General features: G+C 54.7%; 5 protein-coding genes and 1 long non-coding RNA gene across 8 annotated transcripts in view; 4 read left to right on the top strand and 2 right to left on the bottom strand.

Moving 5' to 3' along the window:
* Window positions 1-25,839, top strand: part of LOC308184368 — a 342,195-nt gene that overhangs the window by 156,499 nt on the left and 159,857 nt on the right. The gene's annotated exons all lie outside the window — the stretch shown is intronic.
* Window positions 1-25,839, top strand: part of LOC308184351 (olfactory receptor 14C36-like) — a 154,542-nt gene that overhangs the window by 13,567 nt on the left and 115,136 nt on the right. The gene's annotated exons all lie outside the window — the stretch shown is intronic.
* The window catches only part of LOC308184345 (olfactory receptor 14A16-like), a 216,742-nt gene that overhangs the window by 107,398 nt on the left and 83,505 nt on the right, over window positions 1-25,839 (top strand). The window lies entirely within an intron of this gene.
* Window positions 1-25,839, bottom strand: part of LOC308184324 (uncharacterized protein) — a 70,936-nt gene that overhangs the window by 41,995 nt on the left and 3,102 nt on the right. The gene's annotated exons all lie outside the window — the stretch shown is intronic.
* Window positions 9,080-11,198, top strand: LOC308184336 (olfactory receptor 14C36-like). Its single transcript, XM_080571389.1, has one exon. The coding sequence runs from the start codon at window positions 9,807-9,809 to the stop codon at window positions 10,770-10,772; it is 966 nt and encodes a 321-aa protein (XP_080427515.1). The 5' UTR covers window positions 9,080-9,806; the 3' UTR covers window positions 10,773-11,198.
* Window positions 14,385-24,281, bottom strand: LOC308184319 (antigen WC1.1-like). 3 transcript variants are annotated; one of them, XM_080571359.1, is made up of 13 exons: window positions 23,311-24,281; window positions 21,962-22,276; window positions 20,400-20,708; window positions 19,859-20,173; window positions 19,425-19,751; window positions 19,029-19,343; window positions 18,379-18,693; window positions 17,454-17,894; window positions 17,056-17,091; window positions 16,647-16,787; window positions 15,889-15,984; window positions 14,993-15,178; window positions 14,385-14,792 (listed from the first exon to the last, which is right to left on the bottom strand). In XM_080571359.1, the coding sequence occupies exons 1-13, from the start codon at window positions 23,375-23,377 to the stop codon at window positions 14,536-14,538; spliced, it is 3,120 nt and encodes a 1,039-aa protein (XP_080427485.1). In that variant the 5' UTR covers window positions 23,378-24,281; the 3' UTR covers window positions 14,385-14,535. The 3 variants fall into 3 exon arrangements, with proteins under 3 accessions (XP_080427485.1, XP_080427483.1, XP_080427484.1); XM_080571357.1 differs by lacking the exon at window positions 23,311-24,281 and having other exon boundaries at window positions 14,390-14,792; window positions 15,026-15,178; window positions 20,400-22,062; XM_080571358.1 differs by lacking the exons at window positions 14,993-15,178; window positions 23,311-24,281 and having other exon boundaries at window positions 14,392-14,792; window positions 20,400-22,060.

The raw sequence follows: 25,839 nt of genomic DNA, 5'->3' as shown, positions 1-25,839 counted from the left end.
ACTCCACTAGTGACTGGCCTCCAACTGCTGGTCACTCGTGGAGTCCTCCATTCACCATGACTCTTTCGGCCCAGCTACCCAGCCAGTTTCTAACCCAACGAAGCGTACGCCAGTCCAAGCCATCAGCAGCCTGTTTCTTCAGGAGAATGCTGTGGGAAACCATATCAAAAGCCTTACTGAAGTTAAGGTAGACCACATCCACAGTCTTTCCCTCATCCACTAAGTGCGTCACTTTGTCATAGAAGGAGATCAGGTTTGTTAAGCAAGACCTGCCTTTCATAAACCCATGCTCAGTGGACCTGATCACCTGGTTACCCTGCAAGTGCCTTGTGATGACGCTGAAGATAACCTGTTCCATGAGCTTCCCTGGTACTGAAGTGAAACTAAGAGGCCTATAGTTTCCCAGGTCCACCCTCCAGCTCTCATTGTAGATTGGCATCACGTTTGCTAGCCACCAGTTGACTGGGACCTCCCTTGATAGCCAGGACTGATGATAAATGATGGAAAGTGGCTTGGCCAGCTCTTCCGCCTGTTCTGTCAGTACCATCAGGTGCATCCCATCTGACCCTACTGACTTGCGTACATCTAAGTGCTCTAGCAGGTCGCCAGCCATTTCCTTGTGGATTATGAGGGCCACATTCTGCTCCCCATCCCCTTCCACCAGCTCAGGGGCTGGGTACCCAGAGAACAACTGGTCTTCCTGCTAAAGACTGAGGCAAAGAAGGCATTAAGCACCTCAGCCTTCTCCTCATCTCTTGTCACAAAGTTTCCCCCCGCATCCAGTAAAGGATGGAGATTCTCCTTAGTCCTCCTTCTTGTGTTTATGCATTTATAAGAACGTTTCTGTTATCTTTAACAGCAGTAGCCAGAGTGAGCTCCAGATGAGCTTTGGCCTTTCTAATTTTGTCCCTGCGCAGCCTCACAACATCCTTATAGTCCTCCTGAGTGCCCCGCCCTCTTTTCCAAAGGTCCTAAACTCTTTATTTTCCTAAGCTCTAGCCACAGCTCCCTGTTCAGCCAGGCCTGTCTTCTTCCACGCTGTCCTGGTTCCAGTTAGGACAGAGTTAAGTAGCTCATAGTAGCTGGTAGGGTGCTATGTTTTGGATTAGGATGAGAAGAGCGCTGATAACATGCTGATGTTTTAATTGTTGCAGAGCAGTGTTTACACCAGGCCAAGGACTTTTCGGCTTCTTGCTCTGTCCTGCCAGCGAGCAGGCTGGGGGTGCAGCAGGAGCTGGGAGGGGACAGACCCAGGACAGCTGACCCAAACTGGCCAAAGGGGTATTCCATACCATCTGACGTCATGCTAAACAATATATAGGGGTGGCTGGCCGGGGTGGGGGGGCCGGCTGCTCGGGGATAGGCTGGGCATCGGTCAGCGGGTGGTGAGCAATTGCATTGTGCATCACTTGTTTTCTTACACATTATTATTATTAATACTATTATCATTATCACTATTATTATTATTATTGTTATTATTATTTTCCTGTCTTAATAAACTGTCTTTATCTCAACTCACCGGCTTCACTTTCCCGTTTCTCTCCCCCATCCCAGAGAGGGAGGGGGGAGGGTGAGCGAACGGCTGTGTGGTGTTTAGCTGCCAGCCGGGTTAAACCACAACAGTCCTTTTGGCGCCCAACGTGGGGCGCGAAGGGTTGAGATATCGACAAATCTGACCAGAGTGTGTTAAACTAAAATTGGTATAAGTATTGGACCTGCTTAATAGTTGCTAGTCACGATGTTGATTGCCTTAATCTCCAGTCTGCTGTACCTGTATTCCAAATTGAGTTTTATGGTGCGTTACTTTCTGTATGTGCTCCCTGTTGCACTGTTTATCCTTTCCGGACCCTGGTTTAAGATTGTTATGGTACTGTGCGGTGTAGCAATGGCTTATGAAATGATGAAATATCTGGTCACGACTTTAACCTGGTATTTGTACTCAGCACTGACGTCGACTCTATACTTTGGAACCCATATCTCGGAAACTATTAGCAATTACACCTATTGCCTGTTTTCGTTAGGGAGCCAATCTGTGAAGGGGACAGGGGAAGACATGTTTCCCTACCTGTTCACTCTCCCTTTCTCCTTCACCACCACCTTCTTATCCCCCGAGCTAGTTACGGTGGTTCTCCGAGATGTTGAATATCCTTGGGATACTCAGACCAGCCTGCTCTTGTTGTTATGTCTCCTGAATGCGCTTCAGATTTTGTGGAGGGTTAAACAACTACTTAGGAATCTCATCCGGAGATCTGTCTTGAGGCGGGATAGTTGCGAGTGGCAGGGAGTGTGGGAGGATATGGGCAGGTTTCTAGAGCAGTGGTCACCTCCAGTGTTTTGGACATTCACCCCTGAACAACTGCAAAATCCTAAAAAGCTGGCAGAATGCTTGAAAAAAAGGTGTCATGACTCTGGCAGTTCCAAAGTGACACAAATCACTGTAGCGTGCTGGGGTCTGGCTTGTGCCTATCGAGCTGCAATTGATGCTATTAGCAACCTAGCTCTAGCTCCAGCTCCTGCAGCCGTTCCAGCTCCAGCTCCTGCAGCCACTCCAGCTCCAGCTCCTGCAGCCACTCCAGCTCCAGCTCCTGCAGCCGCTCCAGTTCCAGCTCCTGCAGCCGCTCCAGCTCCAGCTCCTGCAGCCACTCCAGCTCCTGCAGCCGCTCCAGCTCCTGCAGCCGCTCCAGTTCCAGCTCCTGCAGCTACTCCAGTTCCAGCTCCTGCAGCCGCTCCAGCTCCTGCAGCTGCTCCCACTCCTGTGGCTGGGTCAGAGAAACGAGCTGTAGCAGTGCAAGTTGACCCCGCAGAGGGTATTCCAACCCCTGTGGCAGACCCTGTGTCTGGGTCAGAGAAACGAGCTGTAGCAGTGCAAGTTGACCCCGCAGAGGGTATTCCAACCCCTGTGGCAGACCCTGTGTCTGGGTCAGAGAAACGAGCTGTAGCAGTGCAAGTTGCCCCTGTAGACAAGGTGAAAAAATGGTATAGAGGCTCAGGTCGTTTAAAACGCAGACAGTCTTCTGCTAAGTCTGGGCGTAGTGAGGACGAGGCTGGGCCATCAAAGGTGCAGGAGACTGAAGATGAGGATGAGGATGTCGGAAAATCAACAGTAACTACCCGGACTCTACACCGGCCATCAAAGGTGCAGAAGACTGAAGATGAGGATGAGGATGTCGAAAAATCAACAGTAATTACCCGGACTCTATACCAGCGTGAGCTACGAGATGTGCGAAAAGATTTTGGTCGCTGTATAGGCGAGCAGCTTGTCACCTGGCTGCTCCGGTGCTGGGACACGGGAGCCAATTATGTGGAATTGGAGGGCAAGGAAGCCAGGCGGCTGGGATCCCTTGCTAGGGATGCATGCATTGACAAAGCAATTGGAGATGGAGCACAATCTCGCAGCCTCTGGAGGCGTCTCCTGTCAGCTGTGAAGGAAAGGTATCCCTTCAAGGAAGAACTTGTATGTTTACCAAGCAAATGGACCACCATGGAGAAGGGAATTCAGTACCTGAGGGAATTGGCCGTACGGGAAGTAATTTATAAGGACCTAGACGACGCACAAACATCCGCAGATCCAGATGCAGTCCGGTGTACACTACCCATGTGGCGGAAGTTTGTACAGAGTTCCCCATCATCATATGCCAACTCATTGGCAATACTAGCCTGGAAAACGGAGGAGAATCCCACAGTGAATGAAGTGACTAAAATACTCCGGCAGTACGAAGGAAATCTCTCCTCTTCCCTAAAGGCCTGTGTCTCAGCTGCGGAGAAACTCTCTGAAGAGGTCCACCAACTTAAAGAGAATGCTTTAGAGAAACTTTCTGAAAAGATCCACCAACTTGAAGAAAGATTATCTTCCCCTTCACCTGAACGAACCAGTGTCCACCAGCTAAAAGAGAATGCTTTGGAGAAACTTTCTGAAAAGATCCACCAACTTGAAGAAAGATTATCTTCCCCTTCACCTGAACGAACCAGTGTCCACCAGCTAAAAGAGAATACCTTGGAGAAACTTTCTGAAAAGATCCACCAACTTGAAGAGAGATTATTTTCCTCCCCACCTGTACAAACCAGTGTCTCAGCTATTAGGGGTAAACGTTCATCTATGCAAGGAAGACAATATGGTGGGCACACACACCGCGCCACCCTGTGGTTTTACCTACGTGACCATGGAGAGGACATGAGAAAATGGGATGGAAAATCTACTGCGACCCTAGAGGCACGGGTACGTGAATTGCAAAGGAAAACAATTGGGAAAAAGGAGTTCTCTGAAAGGTTTGCTGCTCCAACTTCCAGCAGGCAGTCCTTTAAACACAGAAATGAAGATTCTGACCAGGACTAGAGGGGCCCTGCCTCCAGCCAGGGGGAGGAAAGGGACAATCGAGTTTATTGGACTGTGTGGATTCGATGGCCTGGCACGTCAGACGCACAGAAGTATAAGGCTTTGGTAGACACCGGTGCACAATGTACTCTAATGCCATCAAGCTATAAAGGGCCAGAGCCCATCTGTATTTATGGTGTGACGGGGGGATCCCAGCAGTTAACTGTATTGGAGGCTGAAGTGAGTCTAACCGGTAATGAGTGGCAAAAGCACCGTATTGTGACTGGCCCAGATGCTCCGTGCATCCTTGGCATAGACTATCTTAGAAGAGGATATTTCAAGGACCCAAAAGGGTTCCGCTGGGCTTTTGGCATAGCTGCTTTGGAGACAGAGGACATTAAACAGTTGTCTACCTTGCCTGGTCTCTCAGAGGACCCTTCTGTTGTGGGGTTGCTGAGGGTTGAAGAACAGCAAGTGCCGATCGCTACCACAACTGTGCACCGGCGGCAATATCGCACCAACCGAGACTCCCTGAGTCCCATCCATAAGCTAATTCGTCAACTGGAGAGCCAAGGAGTGATCAGCAAGACTCATTCACCTTTTAATAGTCCCATATGGCCAGTGCGAAAGTCTAATGGTGAGTGGAGACTAACAGTAGACTATCGTGGCCTGAACGAAGTCACGCCACCGCTGAGTGCTGCAGTGCCGGACATGCTAGAACTCCAGTATGAACTGGAATCAAAGGCAGCCAAGTGGTATGCCACAATTGATATCACTAATGCATTTTTCTCCATCCCTCTAGCAGCACAGTGCAGGCCACAGTTTGCTTTCACTTGGAGGGGAGTCCAATATACTTGGAATCGGCTGCCCCAGGGGTGGAAACACAGCCCTACCATTTGCCATGGACTGATCCAGTCTGCGCTGGAGCAGGGGGAAGCTCCTGAACACCTGCAGTACATCGATGACATCATTGTGTGGGGTGACACTGCAGAAGAAGTTTTCGAGAAAGGGAAGAAAATAGTCCAAATCCTTCTGAAGGCCGGTTTTGCCATAAAACAGAATAAAGTTAAAGGACCTGCACGAGAGATCCAGTTTTTAGGAATTAAATGGCAAGATGGATGTCGTCAAATCCCAATGGATGTGATCAACAAGATAACAGCTATGTCTCCACCAACTAGCAAAAAAGAAACACAAACTTTCCTAGGTGTCGTGGGGTTTTGGAGAATGCATATTCCAAATTACAGTCTGATTGTAAACCCGCTCTACCAAGTAACCCGTAAGAAGAATGCTTTTGAATGGGGCCCTGAGCAACGACAAGCCTTTGAACAAATTAAGCAGGAAATAGTTCATGCAGTAGCCCTCGGGCCAGTCCGAACAGGACCAGATGTAAAGAATGTGCTCTACACCGCAGCCGGAGAGAATGGTCCCACCTGGAGCCTCTGGCAGAAAGAACCTGGGGAAACTCGAGGTCGACCCCTGGGGTTTTGGAGTCGGGGATACAGAGGATCTGAAGCCCGCTATACTCCAACTGAAAAGGAGATATTGGCAGCATATGAAGGAGTTCGATCTGCTTCGGAAGTGGTCGGTACTGAAGCGCAGCTCCTCCTGGCACCCCGACTGCCGGTACTAGGCTGGATGTTCAAAGGAAGGGTCCCCTCTACGCATCATGCAACTGATGCTACATGGAGCAAGTGGGTTGCACTGATTACTCAGCGGGCTCGAATAGGAAACCCCAGTCGCCCAGGAATCTTGGAGGTGATTATGGACTGGCCAGAAGGCAAATACTTTGGGATATCATCAGAGGAGGAGGTGGTTCGTGCTGAAGAAGCCCCCCTGTACAACAAGCTACCGGAAAATGAGAAGAAATATGCCTTGTTCACTGACGGGTCCTGTCGTATTGTGGGAAAGCATCGGAGATGGAAAGCTGCTGTATGGAGTCCTACACGACGAGTTGCAGAAGCTGCTGAGGGAGAAGGTGAATCGAGTCAGTTTGCAGAAGTAAAAGCCATTCAGCTGGCTTTAGATATTGCTGAACGAGAAAAGTGGCCAGTTCTCTATCTCTATACTGATTCATGGATGGTAGCAAATGCCCTGTGGGGGTGGTTACAGCAATGGAAGCAGAACAACTGGCAGCGCAGGGGCAAGCCCATCTGGGCTGCGGCATTGTGGCAAGATATTGCTGCCCGGGTAGAGAACCTGGTTGTAAAGGTACGCCATGTAGATGCTCATGTGCCCAAGAATCGGGCTACTGAAGAACACCAAAACAACCAGCAGGTGGATCAGGCTGCTAAGATTGAAGTGGCTCAGGTGGACCTGGACTGGCAACATAAAGGTGAATTATTTATAGCCCGATGGGCCCATGACACCTCAGGCCATCAAGGTAGAGATGCAACCTACAGATGGGCTCGTGATCGAGGGGTGGACCTGACCATGGACACTATAGCACAGGTTATTCATGACTGTGAAACATGTGCTGCAATCAAGCAAGCCAAACGGTCAAAACCTCTTTGGTATGGAGGACGATGGCTGAAATATAAATATGGAGAGGCCTGGCAGATTGATTACATCACACTCCCTCAAACCCGCAACGGCAAGCGCCACGTACTTACAATGGTGGAAGCAACCACCGGATGGCTGGAAACATATCCTGTGCCCCATGCCACCGCCCGGAACACTATCCTGGGCCTTGAAAAGCAAGTCTTATGGCGACATGGCACCCCAGAGAGAATTGAGTCAGACAACGGGACTCATTTCCGAAACAACCTTATAGACACTTGGGCCAAAGAACATGGTATTGAGTGGGTGTATCACATCCCCTATCATGCACCAGCCTCTGGAAAAGTTGAACGATACAATGGACTGTTGAAGACTACACTGAAAGCAATGGGTTCTGGGACATTCAAAAATTGGGATACACATTTGGCAAAGGCCACCTGGTTAGTCAATACCAGGGGATCTGCCAACCGAGCTGGACCTGCCCAATCAAACCTGTTACGCACTGTAGAAGGGGATAAAGTTCCTGTAGTGCACGTAAGAAACATGCTGGGTAAAACAGTCTGGGCTACTCCTGCCTCAGGAAAAGGCAAACCCATTCGTGGAATTGCTTTTGCTCAGGGACCTGGATGCACTTGGTGGGTAATGCAAAAGAATGGGGAGGTCCGGTGTGTACCTCAAGGGGATTTGATACTGGGTGAGAATAGCCCATGAGTTGAATTGTAGTATGTTAATTATTATATAATAATGTATGTCATCACTACCATGATTGCTATATATCATAGATGAAAATGGTGATTAATTAGAATGTATTGGACAGAGTGTAACCTGAGCATGACATAAATGGTATGGAATAAGGGGTGGATATCTGTCCCGGTTCCAGTTAGGACAGAGTTAAGTAGCTCATAGTAGCTGGTAGGGTGCTATGTTTTGGATTAGGATGAGAAGAGCGCTGATAACATGCTGATGTTTTAATTGTTGCAGAGCAGTGTTTACACCAGGCCAAGGACTTTTCGGCTTCTTGCTCTGTCCTGCCAGCGAGCAGGCTGGGGGTGCAGCAGGAGCTGGGAGGGGACAGACCCAGGACAGCTGACCCAAACTGGCCAAAGGGGTATTCCATACCATCTGATGTCATGCTAAACAATATATAGGGGTGGCTGGCCGGGGTGGGGGGGCCGGCTGCTCGGGGATAGGCTGGGCATCGGTCAGCGGGTGGTGAGCAATTGCATTGTGCATCACTTGTTTTCTTACACATTATTATTATTAATACTATTATCATTATCACTATTATTATTATTATTGTTATTATTATTTTCCTGTCTTAATAAACTGTCTTTATCTCAACTCACCGGCTTCACTTTCCCGTTTCTCTCCCCCATCCCAGAGAGGGAGGGGGGAGGGTGAGCGAACGGCTGTGTGGTGTTTAGCTGCCAGCCGGGTTAAACCACAACACACGCCCTCTCATTTTTGGGCATGTGAGGACAGTCTGCTCTTGAACCTTTAAGATTTCCTTCTTGAGGAGTGCCCAGCCTTCCTGGACTCCTCTGCCCTTCAGAACTGCCTCCCAAGGGACTCTGCCAACCAGTGTCCCGAACACCTCAAAGTCTGCTTGTAGAATACCTCTTCTGTCTCCTCATCCTGGTTTGGCAGTCTGTAAGATATCCCCACCAGGATGCCTGCCTTGTTGGCCTTTCCGCTGACCCTAACCCATAAGGACTCAACATTATCATTCCCAGCCTCGAGTTCTACAACATCAAAACACTCTCTAATATAGAGAGCCACACCACCACCTCGTCTGTGCTGCCTGTCCCTTCTGAAGAGCCTATAACCATTCATTGCAGCACTCTAGTCATGGGAGTGGTCCCACCAGGTTTCAGTGATGGCAACTAGGTCATAGCTCACCTTTTATTTCTTTGCTATTGAACAATGGCTACAGCTATATTATATTGGACACGCAATAATGAAATCTCTATGGCCCAGAGGAATTTGGCACATCAAATGTCACTCAAATGTCACTCTGGCATTTCCAATGTCACCTGGTGTCTGCATCTGACCAGCTCCCTCCTGGTCTCTGTCTCCATTCAATGTGCTGGGAGCTGAGACATGCAGCTGACATACAGCTGCCTGATTTGTGCCCACCTGAACCAAGGCAAGAGGAATTCCAACTCCTGTGGGCTTCTGTGAGGCATGGGAGAGGCAGCTAAGCCCCCTTCTAGCCTCTGGATTGCAAATAAAGTATGAGATGCCTGGTTTGACTCAGCTGAAACCCTTCCCTCAGCAGGAGGAAAGAGATCCTTGGGTGCGTGTTCTGCCTGAAACCAGGACCTGGAAAGGTGATCCTTGGACATCATACCTCTTCTGAAATGAGGAAGGGCAGTGGTCCCTCTCCAGTGGAGGGAAGGAACATAAACGATTACTTCAGTCTGTTTCAAAGTTGATTCCCCTGGAGGCCCAGGGACTTGTCAAGAGCTCCCTGTGCTGCTGAGCTGGGCCGGGCTCCTGGGCCCAGGGGGAGCTCCTGGCAAGCAGGCAGCGCTGCAGAGAGACAGCTCTGCCCACGAGCAGCTCCTCTGCACAGCGCAGCAGGGCTGGGGGCACTGCCTGCAGGGGACAAGGGCGGCTGAGAGAAGGGAGGGAGATGTTAAAGGCAGTGTGGAGGGGGGCTGCTGAGAGCTCACTGCAGGAGAAATCTTCCCAGCCCTGAACAGGGTAAGTCTCTGGCTGCAGGGCAACGCAGCTGTTGATCCTGGTGCCATCTCCAGATTCGCTGGCAAATTCTGCAGCCTATGGGGTATTTCAAGAAGAATCTCAGAGATTCTCTGCTGTAGAGGAGAAAGGCAAGTTCCAGACAGGGGTTATTTGCCATAAATATCAAAGGGACAGGACATGGTGTTTCCTACTTGTGGAACTAGCCTCAGGCTTTGCAGCTGGGGTGCAGGAAGGGGTGGTCTTGTCACTTACTTTTTCTCCTAGACAAGTTTCAAATGTGCAGAGGCAGCCAATGTCCAACAGCAGCTACCCCAACGAGTTCCTCCTCCTGCCATTTGCAGACACACGCGAGCTGCAGCTCCTGCACTTCGGGCTCTTCCTGGGCATCTACCTGGCTGCCCTCCTGGGCAACGGCCTCATCCTCACAGCCGTAGCCTGCGACCACCGCCTCCACACCCCCATGTACTTCTTCCTCCTCAACCTCGCCCTCCTCGACCTGGGCACTATTACCACCACTGTCCCCAAAGCCATGGCCAACTCCCTTTGGGACACCAGGGCCATTTCCTATGCAGGTTGTGCTGCTCAGGTTTTTTTCTTTTTCTTTTTCCTTACAGCAGAGTTTTCTCTTCTCGTCATCATGGCCTATGACCGCTACATTGCCATCTGCAAACCCCTGCACTATGGGACAATAATGGACAGCAAAACTTGTGTCAACATGGCAGCAGCTGCCTGGGGCAGTACTTTTCTCTATGCTGTGCTGCACACTGGCAATACCTTTTCCCTCCCTCTCTGCCAAGGCAATGCCCTGGACCAGTTCTTCTGTGAAATTCCCCAGATCCTCAAGCTCTCCTGCTCCGATGCCTACCTCCAGGAAACGGGGCTTCTTATTATTAGTGTCGCTGTAGCATCTGGGTGTTTTGCTTTCCTTGTGGTGTCCTATTTGCAGACCTTCAGAGCTGTGCTGAGGATCCCCTCCCAGCAGGGCCGGCACAAAGCCTTTTCCACATGCCTCCCTCACCTGGCTGTGGTCTCCCTGTTCATCAGCACTGGCACATTTTCCTACCTGAAACCCCCCTCCATGTCCTCCTCCTCCCTGAATCTTTTGGTGGCAGTTCTGTACTCGGTGGTGCCTCCAGCAGTGAACCCCCTCATCTACAGCATGAGGAACCAGGAGCTCAAGGATGCAGTTAGAAAAGTGATGAGTGGATGTTTTTCTGAAACAATAAATGGCCTGTTTTCTTCTGCATATCACTCATAATGTAACTCATTACAGGCCTAGATGTTGGTGTTCTGTGTGCGTGTGCATTATATTTTTTTCCCCTGCTTTACCTACGATAGTGTTGTCCACAAAGAGATAATATTATTCATTCATTATGCATTTCACTATCTACCTGTCCCGTGTGATTTCAAGACTTGGTATAAACTAGAAGCCAGGCTATCTGTGTCTTCAAATAAAGAGAAAGCACCGACTTGCTTGCCTGAGATCCTTTCTCGGAGACCTGTGGTGGAGGTGCAGGGGCAATTGGCTGTGTGCAAAAGTTGAAGGGGAGAAGAGTCCTGGCACAGCAGCACTGCCAGGGAGCCCCAGCGATTGGTCTGTCCCGATCTGCTTTACTTCACCCCCCATGCTCTCCTTCGGAGCCCTTGTGTTGCTGTGAGGAGTGATTGCTCTTGTCGCTTGCTCACCGTGCTGCTGTGGGGCAGTCCTGTGTCCACAGGCAGGGACAGGCCAGGGGCACTTCTCTAACACAGCTGGCTCTGTACCAGCATCTGAAGCATAAAAGGGGATGTGCTGAGGGCAGTGCCTGAAGGCTCAGCTCTTCTCCCAGACGTGCTGTCATGGATATTGTAAAGGGATGGACTCGAAGGAGGCTTCTGGCTTTGTTTGTTTCTCTTCCATGAGTCTCTGACTGTGAAGAAAGCCAGCTATCTGTGCGCACCCTCCATGGCCAAAGAACCACTTGTGTGGGAGGCAGTCAGTGGCAGTGCCCCCCACCAGATGGCTCTGCCTTCCCAGCCTGACCAGCATGGCCCTGCAGAGTGCCCCCACAGCCCCACACACCACAGCCCCCTCGCTCTGCAGAGCAGCACCGCCAGCTCAGGAGCTGTTGCCAGCATGAGCAGGGGCTGCAGGAATGGCTGCTCCGGCCAGCCCAGATGTGCTGGCCTGAGGCAAGGCTGTGTGGGACATGGGGTGTCCCGGGAGCAGAGCAGGGCGCTGTGTGTGTGCGGTGGTGCTGCCTGAGGAGCCCCAGAGCCACCAGTGTTTTGGTGTGCTGTGCTGGGGAAGCGGGACTGGCCTGAGAGCTGTAGGGTTTTTGGGGTGAGAGGGTGGGGGCTGTGGATCTCCTGAAGATGACAGCAGCAGAGACACAGAGCATGTGTTTTCCTTGTCCATGTGAGATGCTTATGGAGTGGATGTGGTTAGATGAACCTGAGTGAGCCCAATTCAATAAGCCATTCCCTAGGGTTGCCATCAGTTCTTTCAGGACAGACGGTTTCTTAAGGTCATTTACTTTTGACGGGACAGTCCCCCGTGGAACCACTTGAAATATTTTTTCAGCCTTTAAAATAATTTTCTGCAAAGGTCTCAACATTTCTCTAAAATGCACATTCAGTGCATGATTCACTTTTCCACACAGAGATGGCCATTCCCTTCAGGACGCCCTGGAGTTGCTAAAGGCTACATGAAGAAACGTGAGTCTGGACTTGTGGGTGGCCTTCTGAAGCATGAGCTGGTTGGCAGGCAGAGTACCTGAGGGATGGTGCAGGGCATCCCCTGCACCCACTGCTCTTGGGTGGGCTGGGAAGAGGCCTCCTGAGCACAACAGCTCCTTGTAGCCCTGTGGATGCTGGCTGTGAGGTCACTTCTGTCCCAGCCCCTGGCTGTCCAACAGCAGGGAGGAAGAGCCTCTGAGGTCATAAAGGCCATCAGAAAGCTGCCCCCAACAGGGTGACACATTAGGGGAGGCCAGAGGAAAGGTGGGTGTATAACGGTGGGAAATCTGGGAGAGAGAAGAGGGGCTTGGCTAACAGTAAGGAAAGATTTGGAAGAGGTAAGAGGGGTTCAGGTAAGGCTGCTGCTTCTGCAACACTCACTGGGAAAATCTTCATGTTATGTCCTGGTAATATTTCTAACTAGTAACCCGAAAATCTAGTGCTGCCCTAAATGCTCCCTCTCACCCTGAAAGGCATCCATTGCTCTAATCCCCAACCTCATTTCCTACCTTGATGTCAAACCCCAAACACATTACTTGTTACCATTAGTCACAGAGTCATAGAATCATAAAAACACAGGGTTGGAAAGAACCTACAAGATCATCTAGTCCAACGATTCTCCTATCACCAATACTACCCCCTAAGCTACTAAATCAGATCTCGTAGCACCTCGTCCAGGTTCTTCTTGGACACCGCCAGGGACGGTGTCTCCACCACCTTCCTGGGCAGGTCATTCCAGTGCCTGACCACTCTTTGAGAGAAAAGGTTTTTTCTGATATCTAATCCAATATCCCTCCCAACCTGGTGTCATCTGCAAACTTACTGAGGGTACACTCAATCCCCTCATCTAGGTCATCAACAAAGATATTAAACAAGATAGGCCCCAGTACCAAGCCCTGGGGGATGCCACTTGTAACGGGACGCCAGCTGGACTTAACTCCATTAACCACAACCCGCTGGGCACAGCCCTCCAGCTAGTTCTTTACCCAGAGAAGACTATATCTGTCCAGGCCTTGGGGAGCCAGTTTCCCCAGGAGAATACTGTGGGAGACCATGTCAAAGCCTTTGCTGAAGTCTAAGTAGACTACATCAACAGCCCTTCCCTCATCTACCAGTCTGGTCTTACGATCATATAACAGACCCCCACCAAGATGTCACCCCTACAGGCCTTTCCCCTCATTCTTATCCATTGACACTTAACTAGGTCAGAGTTAGCCTGTCTCACAGTCGCTCCCAGCTCCTCCTGTTTGTTGCCCATGCTGCATTCATTGGTGTAGATGCTCTTCAGATGAGACATCTCCCTCACCCCCAGCTTCAGCATTGTTCCCCCAGGCACTTCTCTGGTGATCCCTGTTTTATCCCCTTCCCCCGTCATAGCTAAGCTCTCTGGATGGGTCGTGCTAGCTTCTGTGCTAGGATTCATTTCCCCCTTGAAACTCTTTGAATCTCTATGGTTCTACTTAGAGAAGCTCATATGCAGCTGAGTTTTGCATTTGAGACCAGAACAGTGTTGTTAACAGACCAGTGTTTCACTTACTGTTGAACCATATCAATGGGTTCTCCATCTCTCATACTGCCCCCCCACGACATGTAGGTTGGGGGTATGCAGGACAATGCAATGGGACACAGCCAGGACACCGAACCCAAAGGGATTGAATAGATGCTCCAATAGGTGTTCCAGCCCACCATCCCACTACCAAAAGCACCTCTCAGCCTGGAGCAGAGGAGCCTGCTGGGGAAGAGCTGGAGGGCTGTGGGGACCCACCAGCAGGAGCTGGGAGGGCAGTTTGGGTGCCAAGTCCTGCCCAAGGGTCCAACCATCCTCCCCGTTCAGCTCCTGTAAGAGAGGTATCTCTGCTTGTGGGTGCTGGGCAGGCATCCTTGGGCTCCATGGGGGCCCAAGAAGCAGAGGGTGGGCACTGCCAGTGAGTGCCTCATGGGGCTTCACAGAGAGCCACTTTGTCTGGAAACTGCCTGTGGCTGGCAGGACGGAGATGTCTCTGTCAGTAGGAATAGTGTCCAGGGACCAGTGCCTCTGGCAGTCCCACAGCCAGACACTGATCCTGCTGGCCCTAAGACGTGACCCTCCCCAACCGCTGTGTTTCTGAGCTCTGCTCCCCTTGATCAGCCTCAGGGAGACGCCCTGACACATCGGCAGGGAAGCACTGGATCTGGGGCAAAGCCCCAGACTGTTTTAATATAAACATTTGCAAACACACAGCATAAAAACAGGGGAATACCAAGAGGGGAAATACCCATGTGTGTCTGTTGCCTGCTGGAAAAGGGAGACCGTTCCCTGGCGCTCACAGCTCTCCCAGTGGCACTGAGCTCTCCTCCCTCCTGGCTGCACCCAGCTGCTCGGCAGGGCTGGGCTCTGCTGGCCTGGGGCTCTGGGACCCTTGTGCATGGGGCTCCAGTGACACATCCTGGGTGTCCTCGTGGGGACATGCCAGAGACACCTCTTCAGCATCGTCATAGCCCATGCTTCCCGGGAAGGGGGATGAGGTGTCTCGCTCAGTTCCAGGGTCCCCAGTACTTCTCTGGGAGTGCAGTCTTCCCCCTGTAAGCATCAAGGCAGGCTGTTGTGGTTGGTCCTGTGGGGAGCCCTTTGGGGCTGTACATCACCTTCCTCCTCCTTGCCAGCTCTGAGACATTCGGCCCGTTCTCCCAGCCCCCAGGAAATCTCCCAGGACAGGTTCCCCGTGCCGGGAGATCAGGCTCTTGATACAACATGGACTTGCCTGGCGCTGGGGTTGGCACCAAGGAAGCAGCAGCGCTGCATTGCCCTCTCACCTGTGGCTGCATCCCTGGGCCCATCTCCCTCCTCTGGAGTCCTGGGCACATCCCAGTCCCCCTGCCCAGGGACAGGATCCTCCCCAGGGTCAGAAACCTCCCCAGCGTCATCATATCCATCCTCTGGGTCACCTCTGGGCAGGACAGGGACATCTGAAAGGAGAGGGCAGGTGGTGGCAGTGAGAAGAGACGTCCTGCAGAGCAGAGGATGGGAGAGTGTGCAGGGACACAGGGCTGACACGCTGCTGGTGTCAGGCCACAGCAGAGCCTTCATCCTTCCAGCTCTGATGATAGCACTCAGCAGCACTGCTGTCTGTCTGTCTGCAGGGAGGAGAGATGGAGCCCTTCCCTCCCATCCCCCTCCAGTCCCTGGGGCTGGCCCCAGACCATCCTCCTCCTCGCTGTGCCTGGAGTAGGGCTGCAGCTGGGTCAGGGACCCCTCTGAAAAGGAGCCTACAGAGAGCTGGGTGCTCTGGGGTGAGCCCTGCTGCCCCATCTTGCGGTCAGCACTGCTGGGGATTGGCACCCACAGAGCTGGGGCTGCTTGGGGAGGAGATCCCCAGCTCCTCTGGGACCAGCCCCTTCTCAGAGGGGCTCCCAGAGCTGCCCTGGGACAGCCCCTTCTCTCATCCCTTGGATGTCCCCAGGGTGCAGGGCCAGGCAGAGAGGGGCTGTCCCCTCTGGGATGGGCAGAGCTGGTGGGGAGGAAGCTCCTCTGTGGGGACCAGCACCTGGATGCTCTCCCACAGAAATGAAAGCCCCGGCATTTCAGGGACCATGAGCAGGAGCTGCAGGGCACAGCCCTGGTCTGGGGCAGGGAGAAAGGGCCCTGCAGATGTGCCCCTGCAGGGACCTGCACCCACCTGAGAGACTGAACCTCGGCTGCTTCTCCCATGCCAGGCTGTAAGTGATCTCCTCGTACACGGCCTCAGGGAAGGGCTCCCCAGCTCTCCCGGAGCCTGGGGACAGAGGCAGGGCTGGTCTGGGGATGGGCAGAGAGGGACGGGACCCCACTGGGCTGCCCCAGCCCCATTCCCTGGGCCAGCACAGGGCTGTCCCCACAGCACAGCCCCACTGTGTTGTGTTGGCACTGTGGCCACTACCCCAGGGAGGGCAGCATCCCCATGGAGATGGTCTGGGGCAGCGTCAGCCTCACACCATCCCTTTGGAGACAGCCCTTGTGCCCCTTTGGTCTCTGGGTCATGTCCCAGTGCAGACCCTGCACCAGCTCCTGCATTTCCCCTCCCCATGGAGCTGCTCCATCTCTGCCCCACACGTCAATAGCACAGCCCGTGCCCTGTTGGGGGGTGGCTGGAATCACAGTGATGGACCCTGCTGCCCCACGCTCCTGCCAGTGCTGCCCAGAGCACTGCCAGCTGTGCATCCTCCCCGTCTCCCTCAGCCCACCTCTCACATTTCTCTCCTTCACCCAGGACTCATGTCCTCAGGGTCTGGGCTCTCCACCCCTTGCTGCTGGTGCCCCATGGTCTGTCAGTCAGTGGGGCAGCAGATGGGGCAGGGGGCAGCACACAGCTCTGCCTGTGCCCCTCACCAACATCCCCAGCACACCCAGCCCTGCCAGGAGGTATCTCCCCCCCAGGACCACTGGGGAAGGACCCACCTCTGTGCCGAGCCCTGGCGCTTTGCAGCTGCCCAGCCAGGAGGGCCAGGAGCAGGCAGAGGAGGGCCCCCAGGATGATGCAGATGATGACAGGCACCGAGAGTCTCTCACTGGTGGTGGTCAGAGGGCCCCGGGGGGGATCTGCATGGGCAGGAACATGGCAGGGGCAGCATCAGGCATGGGAGAGGTTGGGGGCAGGACATGCCACTCCTGACCACACAAGGCAGCAGGGGCTGGGGGGACAGGGCTGGGTGATGGAGCAGCTCCCACCCTGCTGGGTACATCACAGACTTCCCCCAGCTCCCTCGATTTCCTGGGAGTCTCAGAGCCCAGCAGGGAGCCCCTTCCCCTGGCTGTGGGTCACAGCCTGGCCATGGGTAGACCCAGCCCCAGGGGAAGAAAAACTTACCTGCTTGTGGGGGGGGTGTTGCTGTCCTGGGTGCAGCTGCAGGGGAGGAGAAGGAGAGCCGGGCTGGGAGGCTGGGGCTGCGGTAGCAGGCAGCCTCCCTGGCAGATGGCCCCAACATGTGCCACCTGAATTGTCCCTCCTGCGGGGCTGGGCAGGGTGGAGGGACAGGGCCCAGCACCACTGCTCTGGGCCGCTCACAGGACAGTGCAGGCAGCCCAGGGAATGTGCGGGGACATCCAGCCCCACAGAGGCTGCTCCCCACCCACCACCAGCCTCCAAGTCTGCAGGGACACCCTTGCTCGGGCCCGCAGTGGGGCCATGCCAGGATCCAGCAGGGCAGACACCCAAGCCAGCTCCTTGCCAAGCCCCCAGCGATGTCTCCCAGCCCCACTGCTCACCTGAGCAATGCACAGCCGCATCTGCCTTATGCTGGCAGGCACCGCTGTCCCCTGGCTGGGCCCAGCAGTCCTGCAGAGACAGCTCAGTTCCCCCGCACTCCATCAGCCAGATGGGGCCCGTCCCCTCTCCAAAGGCTGCCTGGCCCAGGGCATAGACCGCGGGGCCACAGCCCAGCTGCCTGCATGCCACCTCGGCATCCCGCATGTCCCAGGCATTGTCACACAGCGTCCCCCAGGCGCCGCGGTGCCAGACCTCCACTCTGCCCGAGCAGCCGTCCTCGCCTCCCATGGCGCGGATCTTCTCCCTGTCTGGGGAGGCAGCGACCTCCCATTGCACCGGGACAGCTGGGACAGCCCTGCCAGGTGAGGGGGGCACATGCAGGGGCAGCTCCCTACCTGTGCACCTCGTGGAGTTGGGGCATGCAGCCACCTGCGGCCTTTCTGTCCATGTCCCAAAGGAAAGAGAAGTTGGGCTGAGGGGACTGCTTTGGGGGTCGTGCAGGAGAGAGCAGGGCTGACCTCTGCTCACACGTCCCCATGCTGCCTGGGTCAGGGCAGCAGCAGAACCCCGTTCATTCAGGGGACACAAACGTCACTGAACGGGGACCTGAGTGCGCATCCCCACAGGGTCCCTGGTTCACAGAGCAGCAGGAGGCTGTCCGTGGATGGAGGACTCCTGCAAGCCCTGCATGGTCTCCTCTGAGACCTTGCCTGGAGATGCCTCTACATCCCCCAGGAGCTGCTGAAAGCCTGACTGTTGACTGCTGCTGGTGGACGTGGGTGGCTCTGAGACCTGAAGTCACCTTCGTGCCACCAGCAGCAACAGGGTCTAATGCAGAAAGTCAAAGCCCCTCTGGGTTCCTCCTCTGCATTTGACCATACCCAGTGGGGATGAGGACCTGGTGCCTTGATGAATCAGATTTACCATTGCAGGTGATGTGGGTCTCTTCTCGGAGGTCATGACACGACTGCGGATGCCAGGGAGCAGAGGGACACTGCCAGAAGGAGCTGTTGCTCTTCCCACACTCCACATAATCCAGCCACGCGGTGCCAGACAGCTTGGCATAGATTGAGGTTGGTTCCTGGTTCCCTTCATCCCCACAGCCCAGCTCCTTGCACACCAGCGACACTGTCTCGGTAGTCATCGAGTTGGAGCAAACACTGCCCCATGTCCCGTTGTAGAAAACCTGCAGGCGCCCGGAACAGCCGTCGCTGTTCTCCAGCCTCAGGGCCATGAACTCTGGAAGGAGGGAAGGGCCCACGGGGAACAGGCTGGTCTGGGGCTGGGGGATCAGAGGCTCCTCTGCACCCCAGGTGCTCGGGTATTTGGAGGTACAACCAGCGAATCCCTCCTGCATCTGGGGGCAGAGAGGTCTCTGACATACACCCCTGCCCTCCCCACTCACTGTCAGGATGAATGGACTCACCAGGGACCCTGGGGTCTGTGTGAGGGTTTCCCCAGGTTGGGCTTGGGCAGGGGATCCAATGCAGCCAGGGATGGCATCGGCCCTGCCCAGCCCTGTCCTCACCCCATCCTCCCAGGCCCCAGCTCCCAGCCCCACTCCCAGCACAGACCTGAGCAGATGACTCCTGCGTCCTCCTTGTGCCTGCAGTCGTGCTGCCCCCAGGCCTCAGCAGGGCAGTCCCAGAGAGCAGCTTCGGCCCCGGAGCAGTTGACGCCATCCAGCCAGATCTGCCCGGAGCCCTCCCCGAACCGAGCGGAGCCGGCTGCCTCCACGGCCCCTCCGCAGTCCAGCTGGCGGCAAACGACGGCGGCATCGTCCAGGTCCCAGGCGTCGTCGCAGACGGTGCCCCAGCGCCCCTGGTAGTAGATCTCCACTCTCCCGGCACAGCGCCCGGCCCCGTCCGCGAGCCGGACCCGCCGGCTCCCTGCAGCGGGGAGAAGCCCCGGCCGTCAGGGGCTGGCTGCCTGCCGAGCCCCACACCCTGGGGACGTGCAGCACCACTCACCCCGGCACACGGCCCCCACGTCCTCCATGATTCCTGCTGCCATTGCGCTTTCGGGCAGGGAGGTGTTGCAGAGGCTCAGGTCAGCCTCATGCCCTGTGCACCGCACCCCGTGCAGCCCCACGGGGCCCAGCCCTCGCTCGGCCCTCACAGGGGTGTAGGCTGCCTCTGCCTCTCCGCACTGCAGCTGCCGGCACACCACGCTGGCCTCCTGCATGTCCCACTGCTCATCCAGGACTCTGCCCCACGTCCCGTGCTGGAAGACCTCCACGCGCCCGTCGCACCGGCTCCCTCCGCCCACCAGCCGCAGGGACATGGGGCGAGCCGGGCCTGGTGAGAGCAGAAATTCAGCCAGCCGCTGCCATGGGGTCCCCAGCTCTGGGTGGCCGTGTCACACACCAGGGGCAAATGCGCTTTGCAGCACTGCCCACACTCACCTGAGCAAATGACAGCAGCAGCGTTCTCGTGGGAGCACTGTGAGGCCCCCAGGGCAGTCACCGGGCACTGCCCCAGGTGGGCTTCAGTCCCGTCACAGTGGAACGAGTCTCTCCAGACGGGGCCGGTTCCTCTCCCAAAATGCCCTCCTCCAGGAATGGACTCAGCAAAGCCACAGCCGAGGTGCCGACAGAGAACGTGGGCGTCCGAGAGGTCCCAGCGGGAGGCACAGAGGGTCCCCCACGTCCCCAGCACCTCGACCTCCACCCTGCCTGCACACGCTGTGCTGCCGTTCACCAGCCTGAACCCTGTGTACTCTGGGGACAAAGGAGGGTGAGAGAGGCCACATTTGTGCTCTTGCTCCCACAGGAGCTGCAGGAGAGGCCAAGGGGCAACGTGCCTTTCTCCTCCTGCAGCACTCTTTTAGGACTGCAGACCACCACCTCACCCCACCTGTCCCCCTCCCAGCACAGCCCAGTGCCCACCCTGCTCTCCTGCCCCCACCACAGACCCCGTGGGCACCATCCCACCCGGAGTCCTTACGTGTACAGGTGACATGAGTGCCATTGCCGTGGGTGCAGGGCTGGTCCCTGGCTGCTCCCGTGGGGCAGAAGTAGAGGACGGATTCATTCCCCACACACTGCAGCTCTCTGTCCCAGACAGGACCGGCCCCTTCTCCCACGTGAGCTGCCCCATGCACAGACAGGGCTGTGCCACACTGCAGCTCCCTGCAGACCACCTCGGCAGCTTTGGCACCAAACTGGGAGTCACAGACAGCTTTCCACTGGTCCCTGTCATAGACCTCCACACTTCCTGAGCAGGGGCTGTCCCCTCCAACCAGCCGGACAAATCCTGGAGCAACCAAGGAGACCTGTGAGTTCCCAGAGCCCTCTGGCACTTCTGTGCCCACCTCCCACCTCATCCTGAAGGTGGCCACATGCAGAGCCCCACGGCCAGCCCAGCAGCTCTCAGTGGGTGTCGATGGCACAAACAGGTCAGGGCCGCCCTTCTGCTCCTCAGAAACCAGCCCAGCACCCATGGGCTGCCCTCTCTCCCAAGCCCCCAGCCGCAGGCACCGCTCAGACAAACTGCTGCTGCCCGGAGCCCCTGGGCTGCCCAGCCCCAGACCCAGCACTGCAGCACCCGCAGCACGTGGGCCCAGGGACATGGGCCCAGGCACTGGGGGCTGCTGCAGCCAGCTCTGCTCTGCCAGGCTCAGGCCAGGCTGAGGAACCCCTTGGAGCTGCCAGAAAAGCCCCCTGTTCCCAGGGGGTGCTGGGGCTCTTGGGGAGCTGCTGTTAGATGGGGCACATCTGGGGAGCAGGCAAAGGGGGGTCCTCAGGCAGGGACAGAGTGTGGTGTCAGGTATGCACGTCCCCAGCCACCAGCCAGACATGGGGCAAAAGAGCAGGCAGAGAGCGGCCCTCGGCTGACACGAGCTCCTGGTGCGAGGGCAGGCACCGAGGAGAGCCAGGAGGTGCTGGCACAGCCCCTGGGGCACAGGGCAGGCAGGAGACGCTGGGCAGTGGGTCAGCATGGCCTGGAGGGGCCGTGTCTCCAGGGACTGGCTCTCGTAGGGTGACCCTGGGACAGGAACAAGGTGCCACTTGCCACCCTGCTCCTCTGCCCAAGCCCAGTGCTCCTGCCCTCTGAACAGCCCCCCTGCTTTGGCTGAGCTTCTCTTGTCTGATGGGGGTACAACCCAAAAGGCCTGGGCCATTGCACACCCTTCCCTGAGGCTGCTGGTGGCTGGGGGAGTTGCTCTAGATTCCCCTGGCACAGGGACCAGCCTGCCAGACAGGGCCTGGGTGAATGGGAGGAGAAAGATGGGAACCAGCCAGCACGATGGGGAAGGGTGGGGGCTTTCCTCTCCCAGCCCCGGGCACCTCCCCAGGGTTGGCTGCTCCAGCTTCAGGGCCAGGCTGGGTGCGCTCCCACTGGGCTTTCCCCAGGGACAAGGGACACCAGCGGTGACAGACCCAGCTCAGAGTGCAACTTGACACACAGAGCCATGTTCTGGTGTCCACTTGTTGCTTCCTGAGGTCACAGCCAGGTCCCTTAGAAGTGTCCTCGTCCCAGAGGAAGGGAACAAGTTCAGTCCTTACCTGAACATGTCACTCCAGCGTCCTCCCCATGACGGCAGTTTGTTTGACCCCATCCGCTGTGTGTGCAGTCAGACAGCACAGACTCGGTGCCATGACATTCAACATCATCCATCCAAATGGGGCCAGATCCTGGCCCAAAGTGTGCATACTGAGGAGCTTCAAGAGCACCCCCACAGCCCAGCTGCCTACAAACCACTGCAGCATCGTCCTTGTCCCACGAATAACCACACACAGTCCCCCACTGGCCCTGGTGTTTCACCTCCACTCTCCCAGCACAACGCCTGCCGCCATCCGCCAGCCTCAGCTCCGCAGCCCCTTCAAACACCAACACAGGAAGGGTCAGGAGAGCTTCGAGCCCCATGCTGCGGGTCTGAGATTGTCCCTGGGTCAGGCACAGTCACAGACCCCAGGGTGGGAGCCCTGTCCTGCACGGCCTGTCCCTGGGGTGGTGTTGGGGTCTTTGCTCTCCCCATGGGTTGGACTGGGCTGGGGGTGCCCAGCTTCAGCCCTCTTGCACCATTCACTGCCACACAACCCTCAGCACCTCCTCCCACACCAGTGGCTCCCTGCCCCTGCCCATGCCCACCTGCATACCACCCCCAGCCCTGCACAGGGCTCCCACTCCTCCCCAGCCCAGGAGCCCCTGAACAGCCCCATGTTCCTTGACCCATACTTCTCCCAGTCCCACCTGCCCCAGACACCTCCCAAATGTACCAAAAACCCTGGGGCTTCCTGTCTGTCCAGGGGGCACAAAGAAAAAATCACAAGGTTCCCCCCCAACCTGTGTCCCCTCCTCATCCCTGCTGTCAGCCCAGCCTCTAAGCTTGGCCAGGGCCCCCAGGAAGGACACCTCTCTGACACCTCTGGTGCAGAAGCCACAGTGCCCTTCTGTCTGGGGGGCACAACCTGCCCTCCTGGGATCACTGTTTCCCCAAATCCCAGGGGCGGGGAGCAGCACACAACCCCTCCAGGACACCCCAGACATAGGCTGTGCCCAGGAGATGGCTGAGGACTGCTGTTACTGTCTGGGCCTTCTCCATCTCCGGAGGGACAGTGCTGGGGAACAAGGGGTCCCAAAAGGGTACACGAGGACACGGTGTCTGGAAATGCAGCCAGGCATGGGCTGCCATAATCATGGGAGCTGTGGAAATGGATTATCCCCTCCCACCCAGAGAGACACCGATTAAAGCACAGGGCTGAGGGACTGAGAACCTTCTGCCTCTCATTTCAGTGGTGCCTGGAAAGCAACCCCACTCCCAGGGGGATCCTGATGACCCCGCTGCTGCTGAGGGGTTCCCAATGACTCTGCTGCTGCCTGCTGGCCCCAGGCTGTGGAACAAAGCACTTACCTCTGCAAGGCTGCACCCAGAGGAGCAGCCACAGCACCCAAGGGGACAGGAGTCCCTCTGTCCCCATCCTGAGGCTCCTGCCCTCACAGCACGGCCCTGCTGCTGGAGCTCGGACCCACAAGGCAATGGAGGTGATGAGAGAGCAATATATCTGTGCAGATGCTGTCCCAGCTGCAGGAGGAGCCAATCGAAGCAGCAGGCACCTTTTTAGACGTTATCGGCACTTATCTCCCCTCCGACGCAGCCCAGCTCTCCAATGAACTTCTCCAGCGCTCTTCATGACCATATATGAGGGACGGCTCCGCTGCGGGTCTCACGTCACTGCGGTGGGAGATCATCGTGGGGTAGGGCTGGGTGTGGGGGCAGATGGGTCTGACACCCCTTGCAGCCCGCTGTGGGGACCGGGAGCACGGAGCATCTCCTGAGCTGTAGCGTCCAAGAGCCCAAGGTGCGATTGTCCGGCCGTCCCTGCGCCATGGGATCCACGGGGCTGGGCCTGCAGCGGGGCTGTGTCAGGCTGGGAAGGGCCCAGCCCCTGCCCCTGCTACAGCCCCCGCTGTGCTGGCAGCAGCAGCTGGGAAAGGCCCTTGGGCAGGGCCCGAGCCCCATGCCGGGAGCGCTGGCTGGCCCGTCCCTCCCCAGGGAGCCTCCTGTGGGGTCCTGGCAGCAGCCAGAGCTGGTCCAGGGCCTGCCCTGGCAGCAGAGCTGCAGCCCAGAGCCTCAGGCGTCTCCCTGGCTCTCAGCGTGTCACCCAGGGGCCGTTATTCCCCGCGGCGGGTCGGGAGCTGGAGCCTGCCTGCCACTGCAGGTGCACAAACCGCAGCCCACGTGACATGGCGCCCGGGCAGGAAGGCGGTGGTTTCCTCCTGGCCCCGTGCCCAGGCCTGGCCCTGCGCTGCCTCCCAGCCTCCTCGCAGCACCAAGCCTGGCAGAGTCCGAGAACTGCTTGGACAATGCTCTTAGACATATCGTTTATTTTATATATAGATATATATAAATACACATATAATATTTTAAATAAAAAATATGTTTTATAAATATATATATTTAACATATATAATTATGTTATATTTTATTATTATAGATTATGTATTCATAATATACATTTAAATCATATAATATATCACATATATTATATTGTATATTATTATTTATTATTATTATTACTATACATATATTAAAAACGTTTATTTTTTATAAATATATATATTATATTTTTAAATATTTTTGACATATATTTATAGTTTTTTAAGTTTTTTAGATACATCTAGTTTATTTTTTAGTCTGGAAGCTGGAGATGGATTCACTGATCTTCAATTCTTTCCAATACAGGATATTTCATTATTCTGTCCAACCCAGCTCCAGGTGATTCCATAGCATCTTCACCTATCATGGGCCTGTATGTGTATATATATATTATTCTTAATAAAAAATATATCATATAAATACATACAAAATATATATTTTACATATATATTATTATATTATATTATTATGTATTATATTTGATTATTTATATTATATTATATTATATTATATTATATTATATTATATTATATTAATACTATATATTATATATATTTATATTACATACAGTATTATATTATACAGTATATTATATCTATTATATTATATAATATTATATTATATAATTATTACTTTATTTTTTACATATTATATATAAAGTTTATTTTTAAAATATATATATTATATTTTTTAATATTTTAATATTTGTAATATATATTTATAGCTTTTATAGGTTTTTAGATACGAATAGTTTATTTTTTAATCTGGAAGCTGAAGCTGGACTCACTGATCTTCAGTTCTTTCCAACTCATGATATTTCTTGATTCTGTCCAACCCAGCTCCGGGTGATGCCATAGCATCCTCACCCGCCATGGGCCGGCTCCTGGCCTGTATTCAGACAGCAATCACCTCACCAACACCTACACAAGTTCTTGGCCTGTTCCAGGCCTGCCAGCTCCTCAGGCACCAGTGACCTCACAGGTACCTGGACAATCCATGGGCCTTGCCCTGACTTATCAGCTGATTGATCACCAGTGAGCTCCCCACAGACCCACACAAGCCAGGTGCTTATTCCTGGCCTACTGGCTTCTCAGGCACCAGGGTCCTCACAGCGTCTAGCACAGGCCATGTTTGCTCTCGGCCTGTCAGCTACTCAGGCACCACCTGCCATGGGCCTGCTCCTGGCCTACCAGTTCTTCAGCTGACAGTGACCTCATAAGCACAGATGATCTATTGGAAGATGTCGGTGTCCCTGGCCATGACAGGGGGTGGGTGCTCATGTTCAGCTGGCTGTTGACCAACATCCCCAGGTGCTTTTCTGCTGGGCAGCTTTCCAGCCACTCTTCCCCAAGCCTATGCTGCTGCATGGGGTTGTTATGATCCAAGTGCAGGAGCTGGCACTTAATCATTGTTGAATGTCATGTGATTGGACTCAGTCCATCAGTCTAGCTTTTCCAGATCCCTCTGCAAACCTTTCCTATCCTCAAGAAGATCAACTGTCCC

The sequence above is a fragment of the Anser brachyrhynchus genome (genome assembly GCF_964034855.1).
Source record: "Anser brachyrhynchus genome assembly, chromosome: 31".
In the NCBI taxonomy this organism is placed as follows: domain Eukaryota; kingdom Metazoa; phylum Chordata; class Aves; order Anseriformes; family Anatidae; genus Anser; species Anser brachyrhynchus.
The sequence above is the reverse complement of the archived record's forward strand: the minus strand, read 5'-3'. Positions and strand labels throughout refer to the sequence as shown.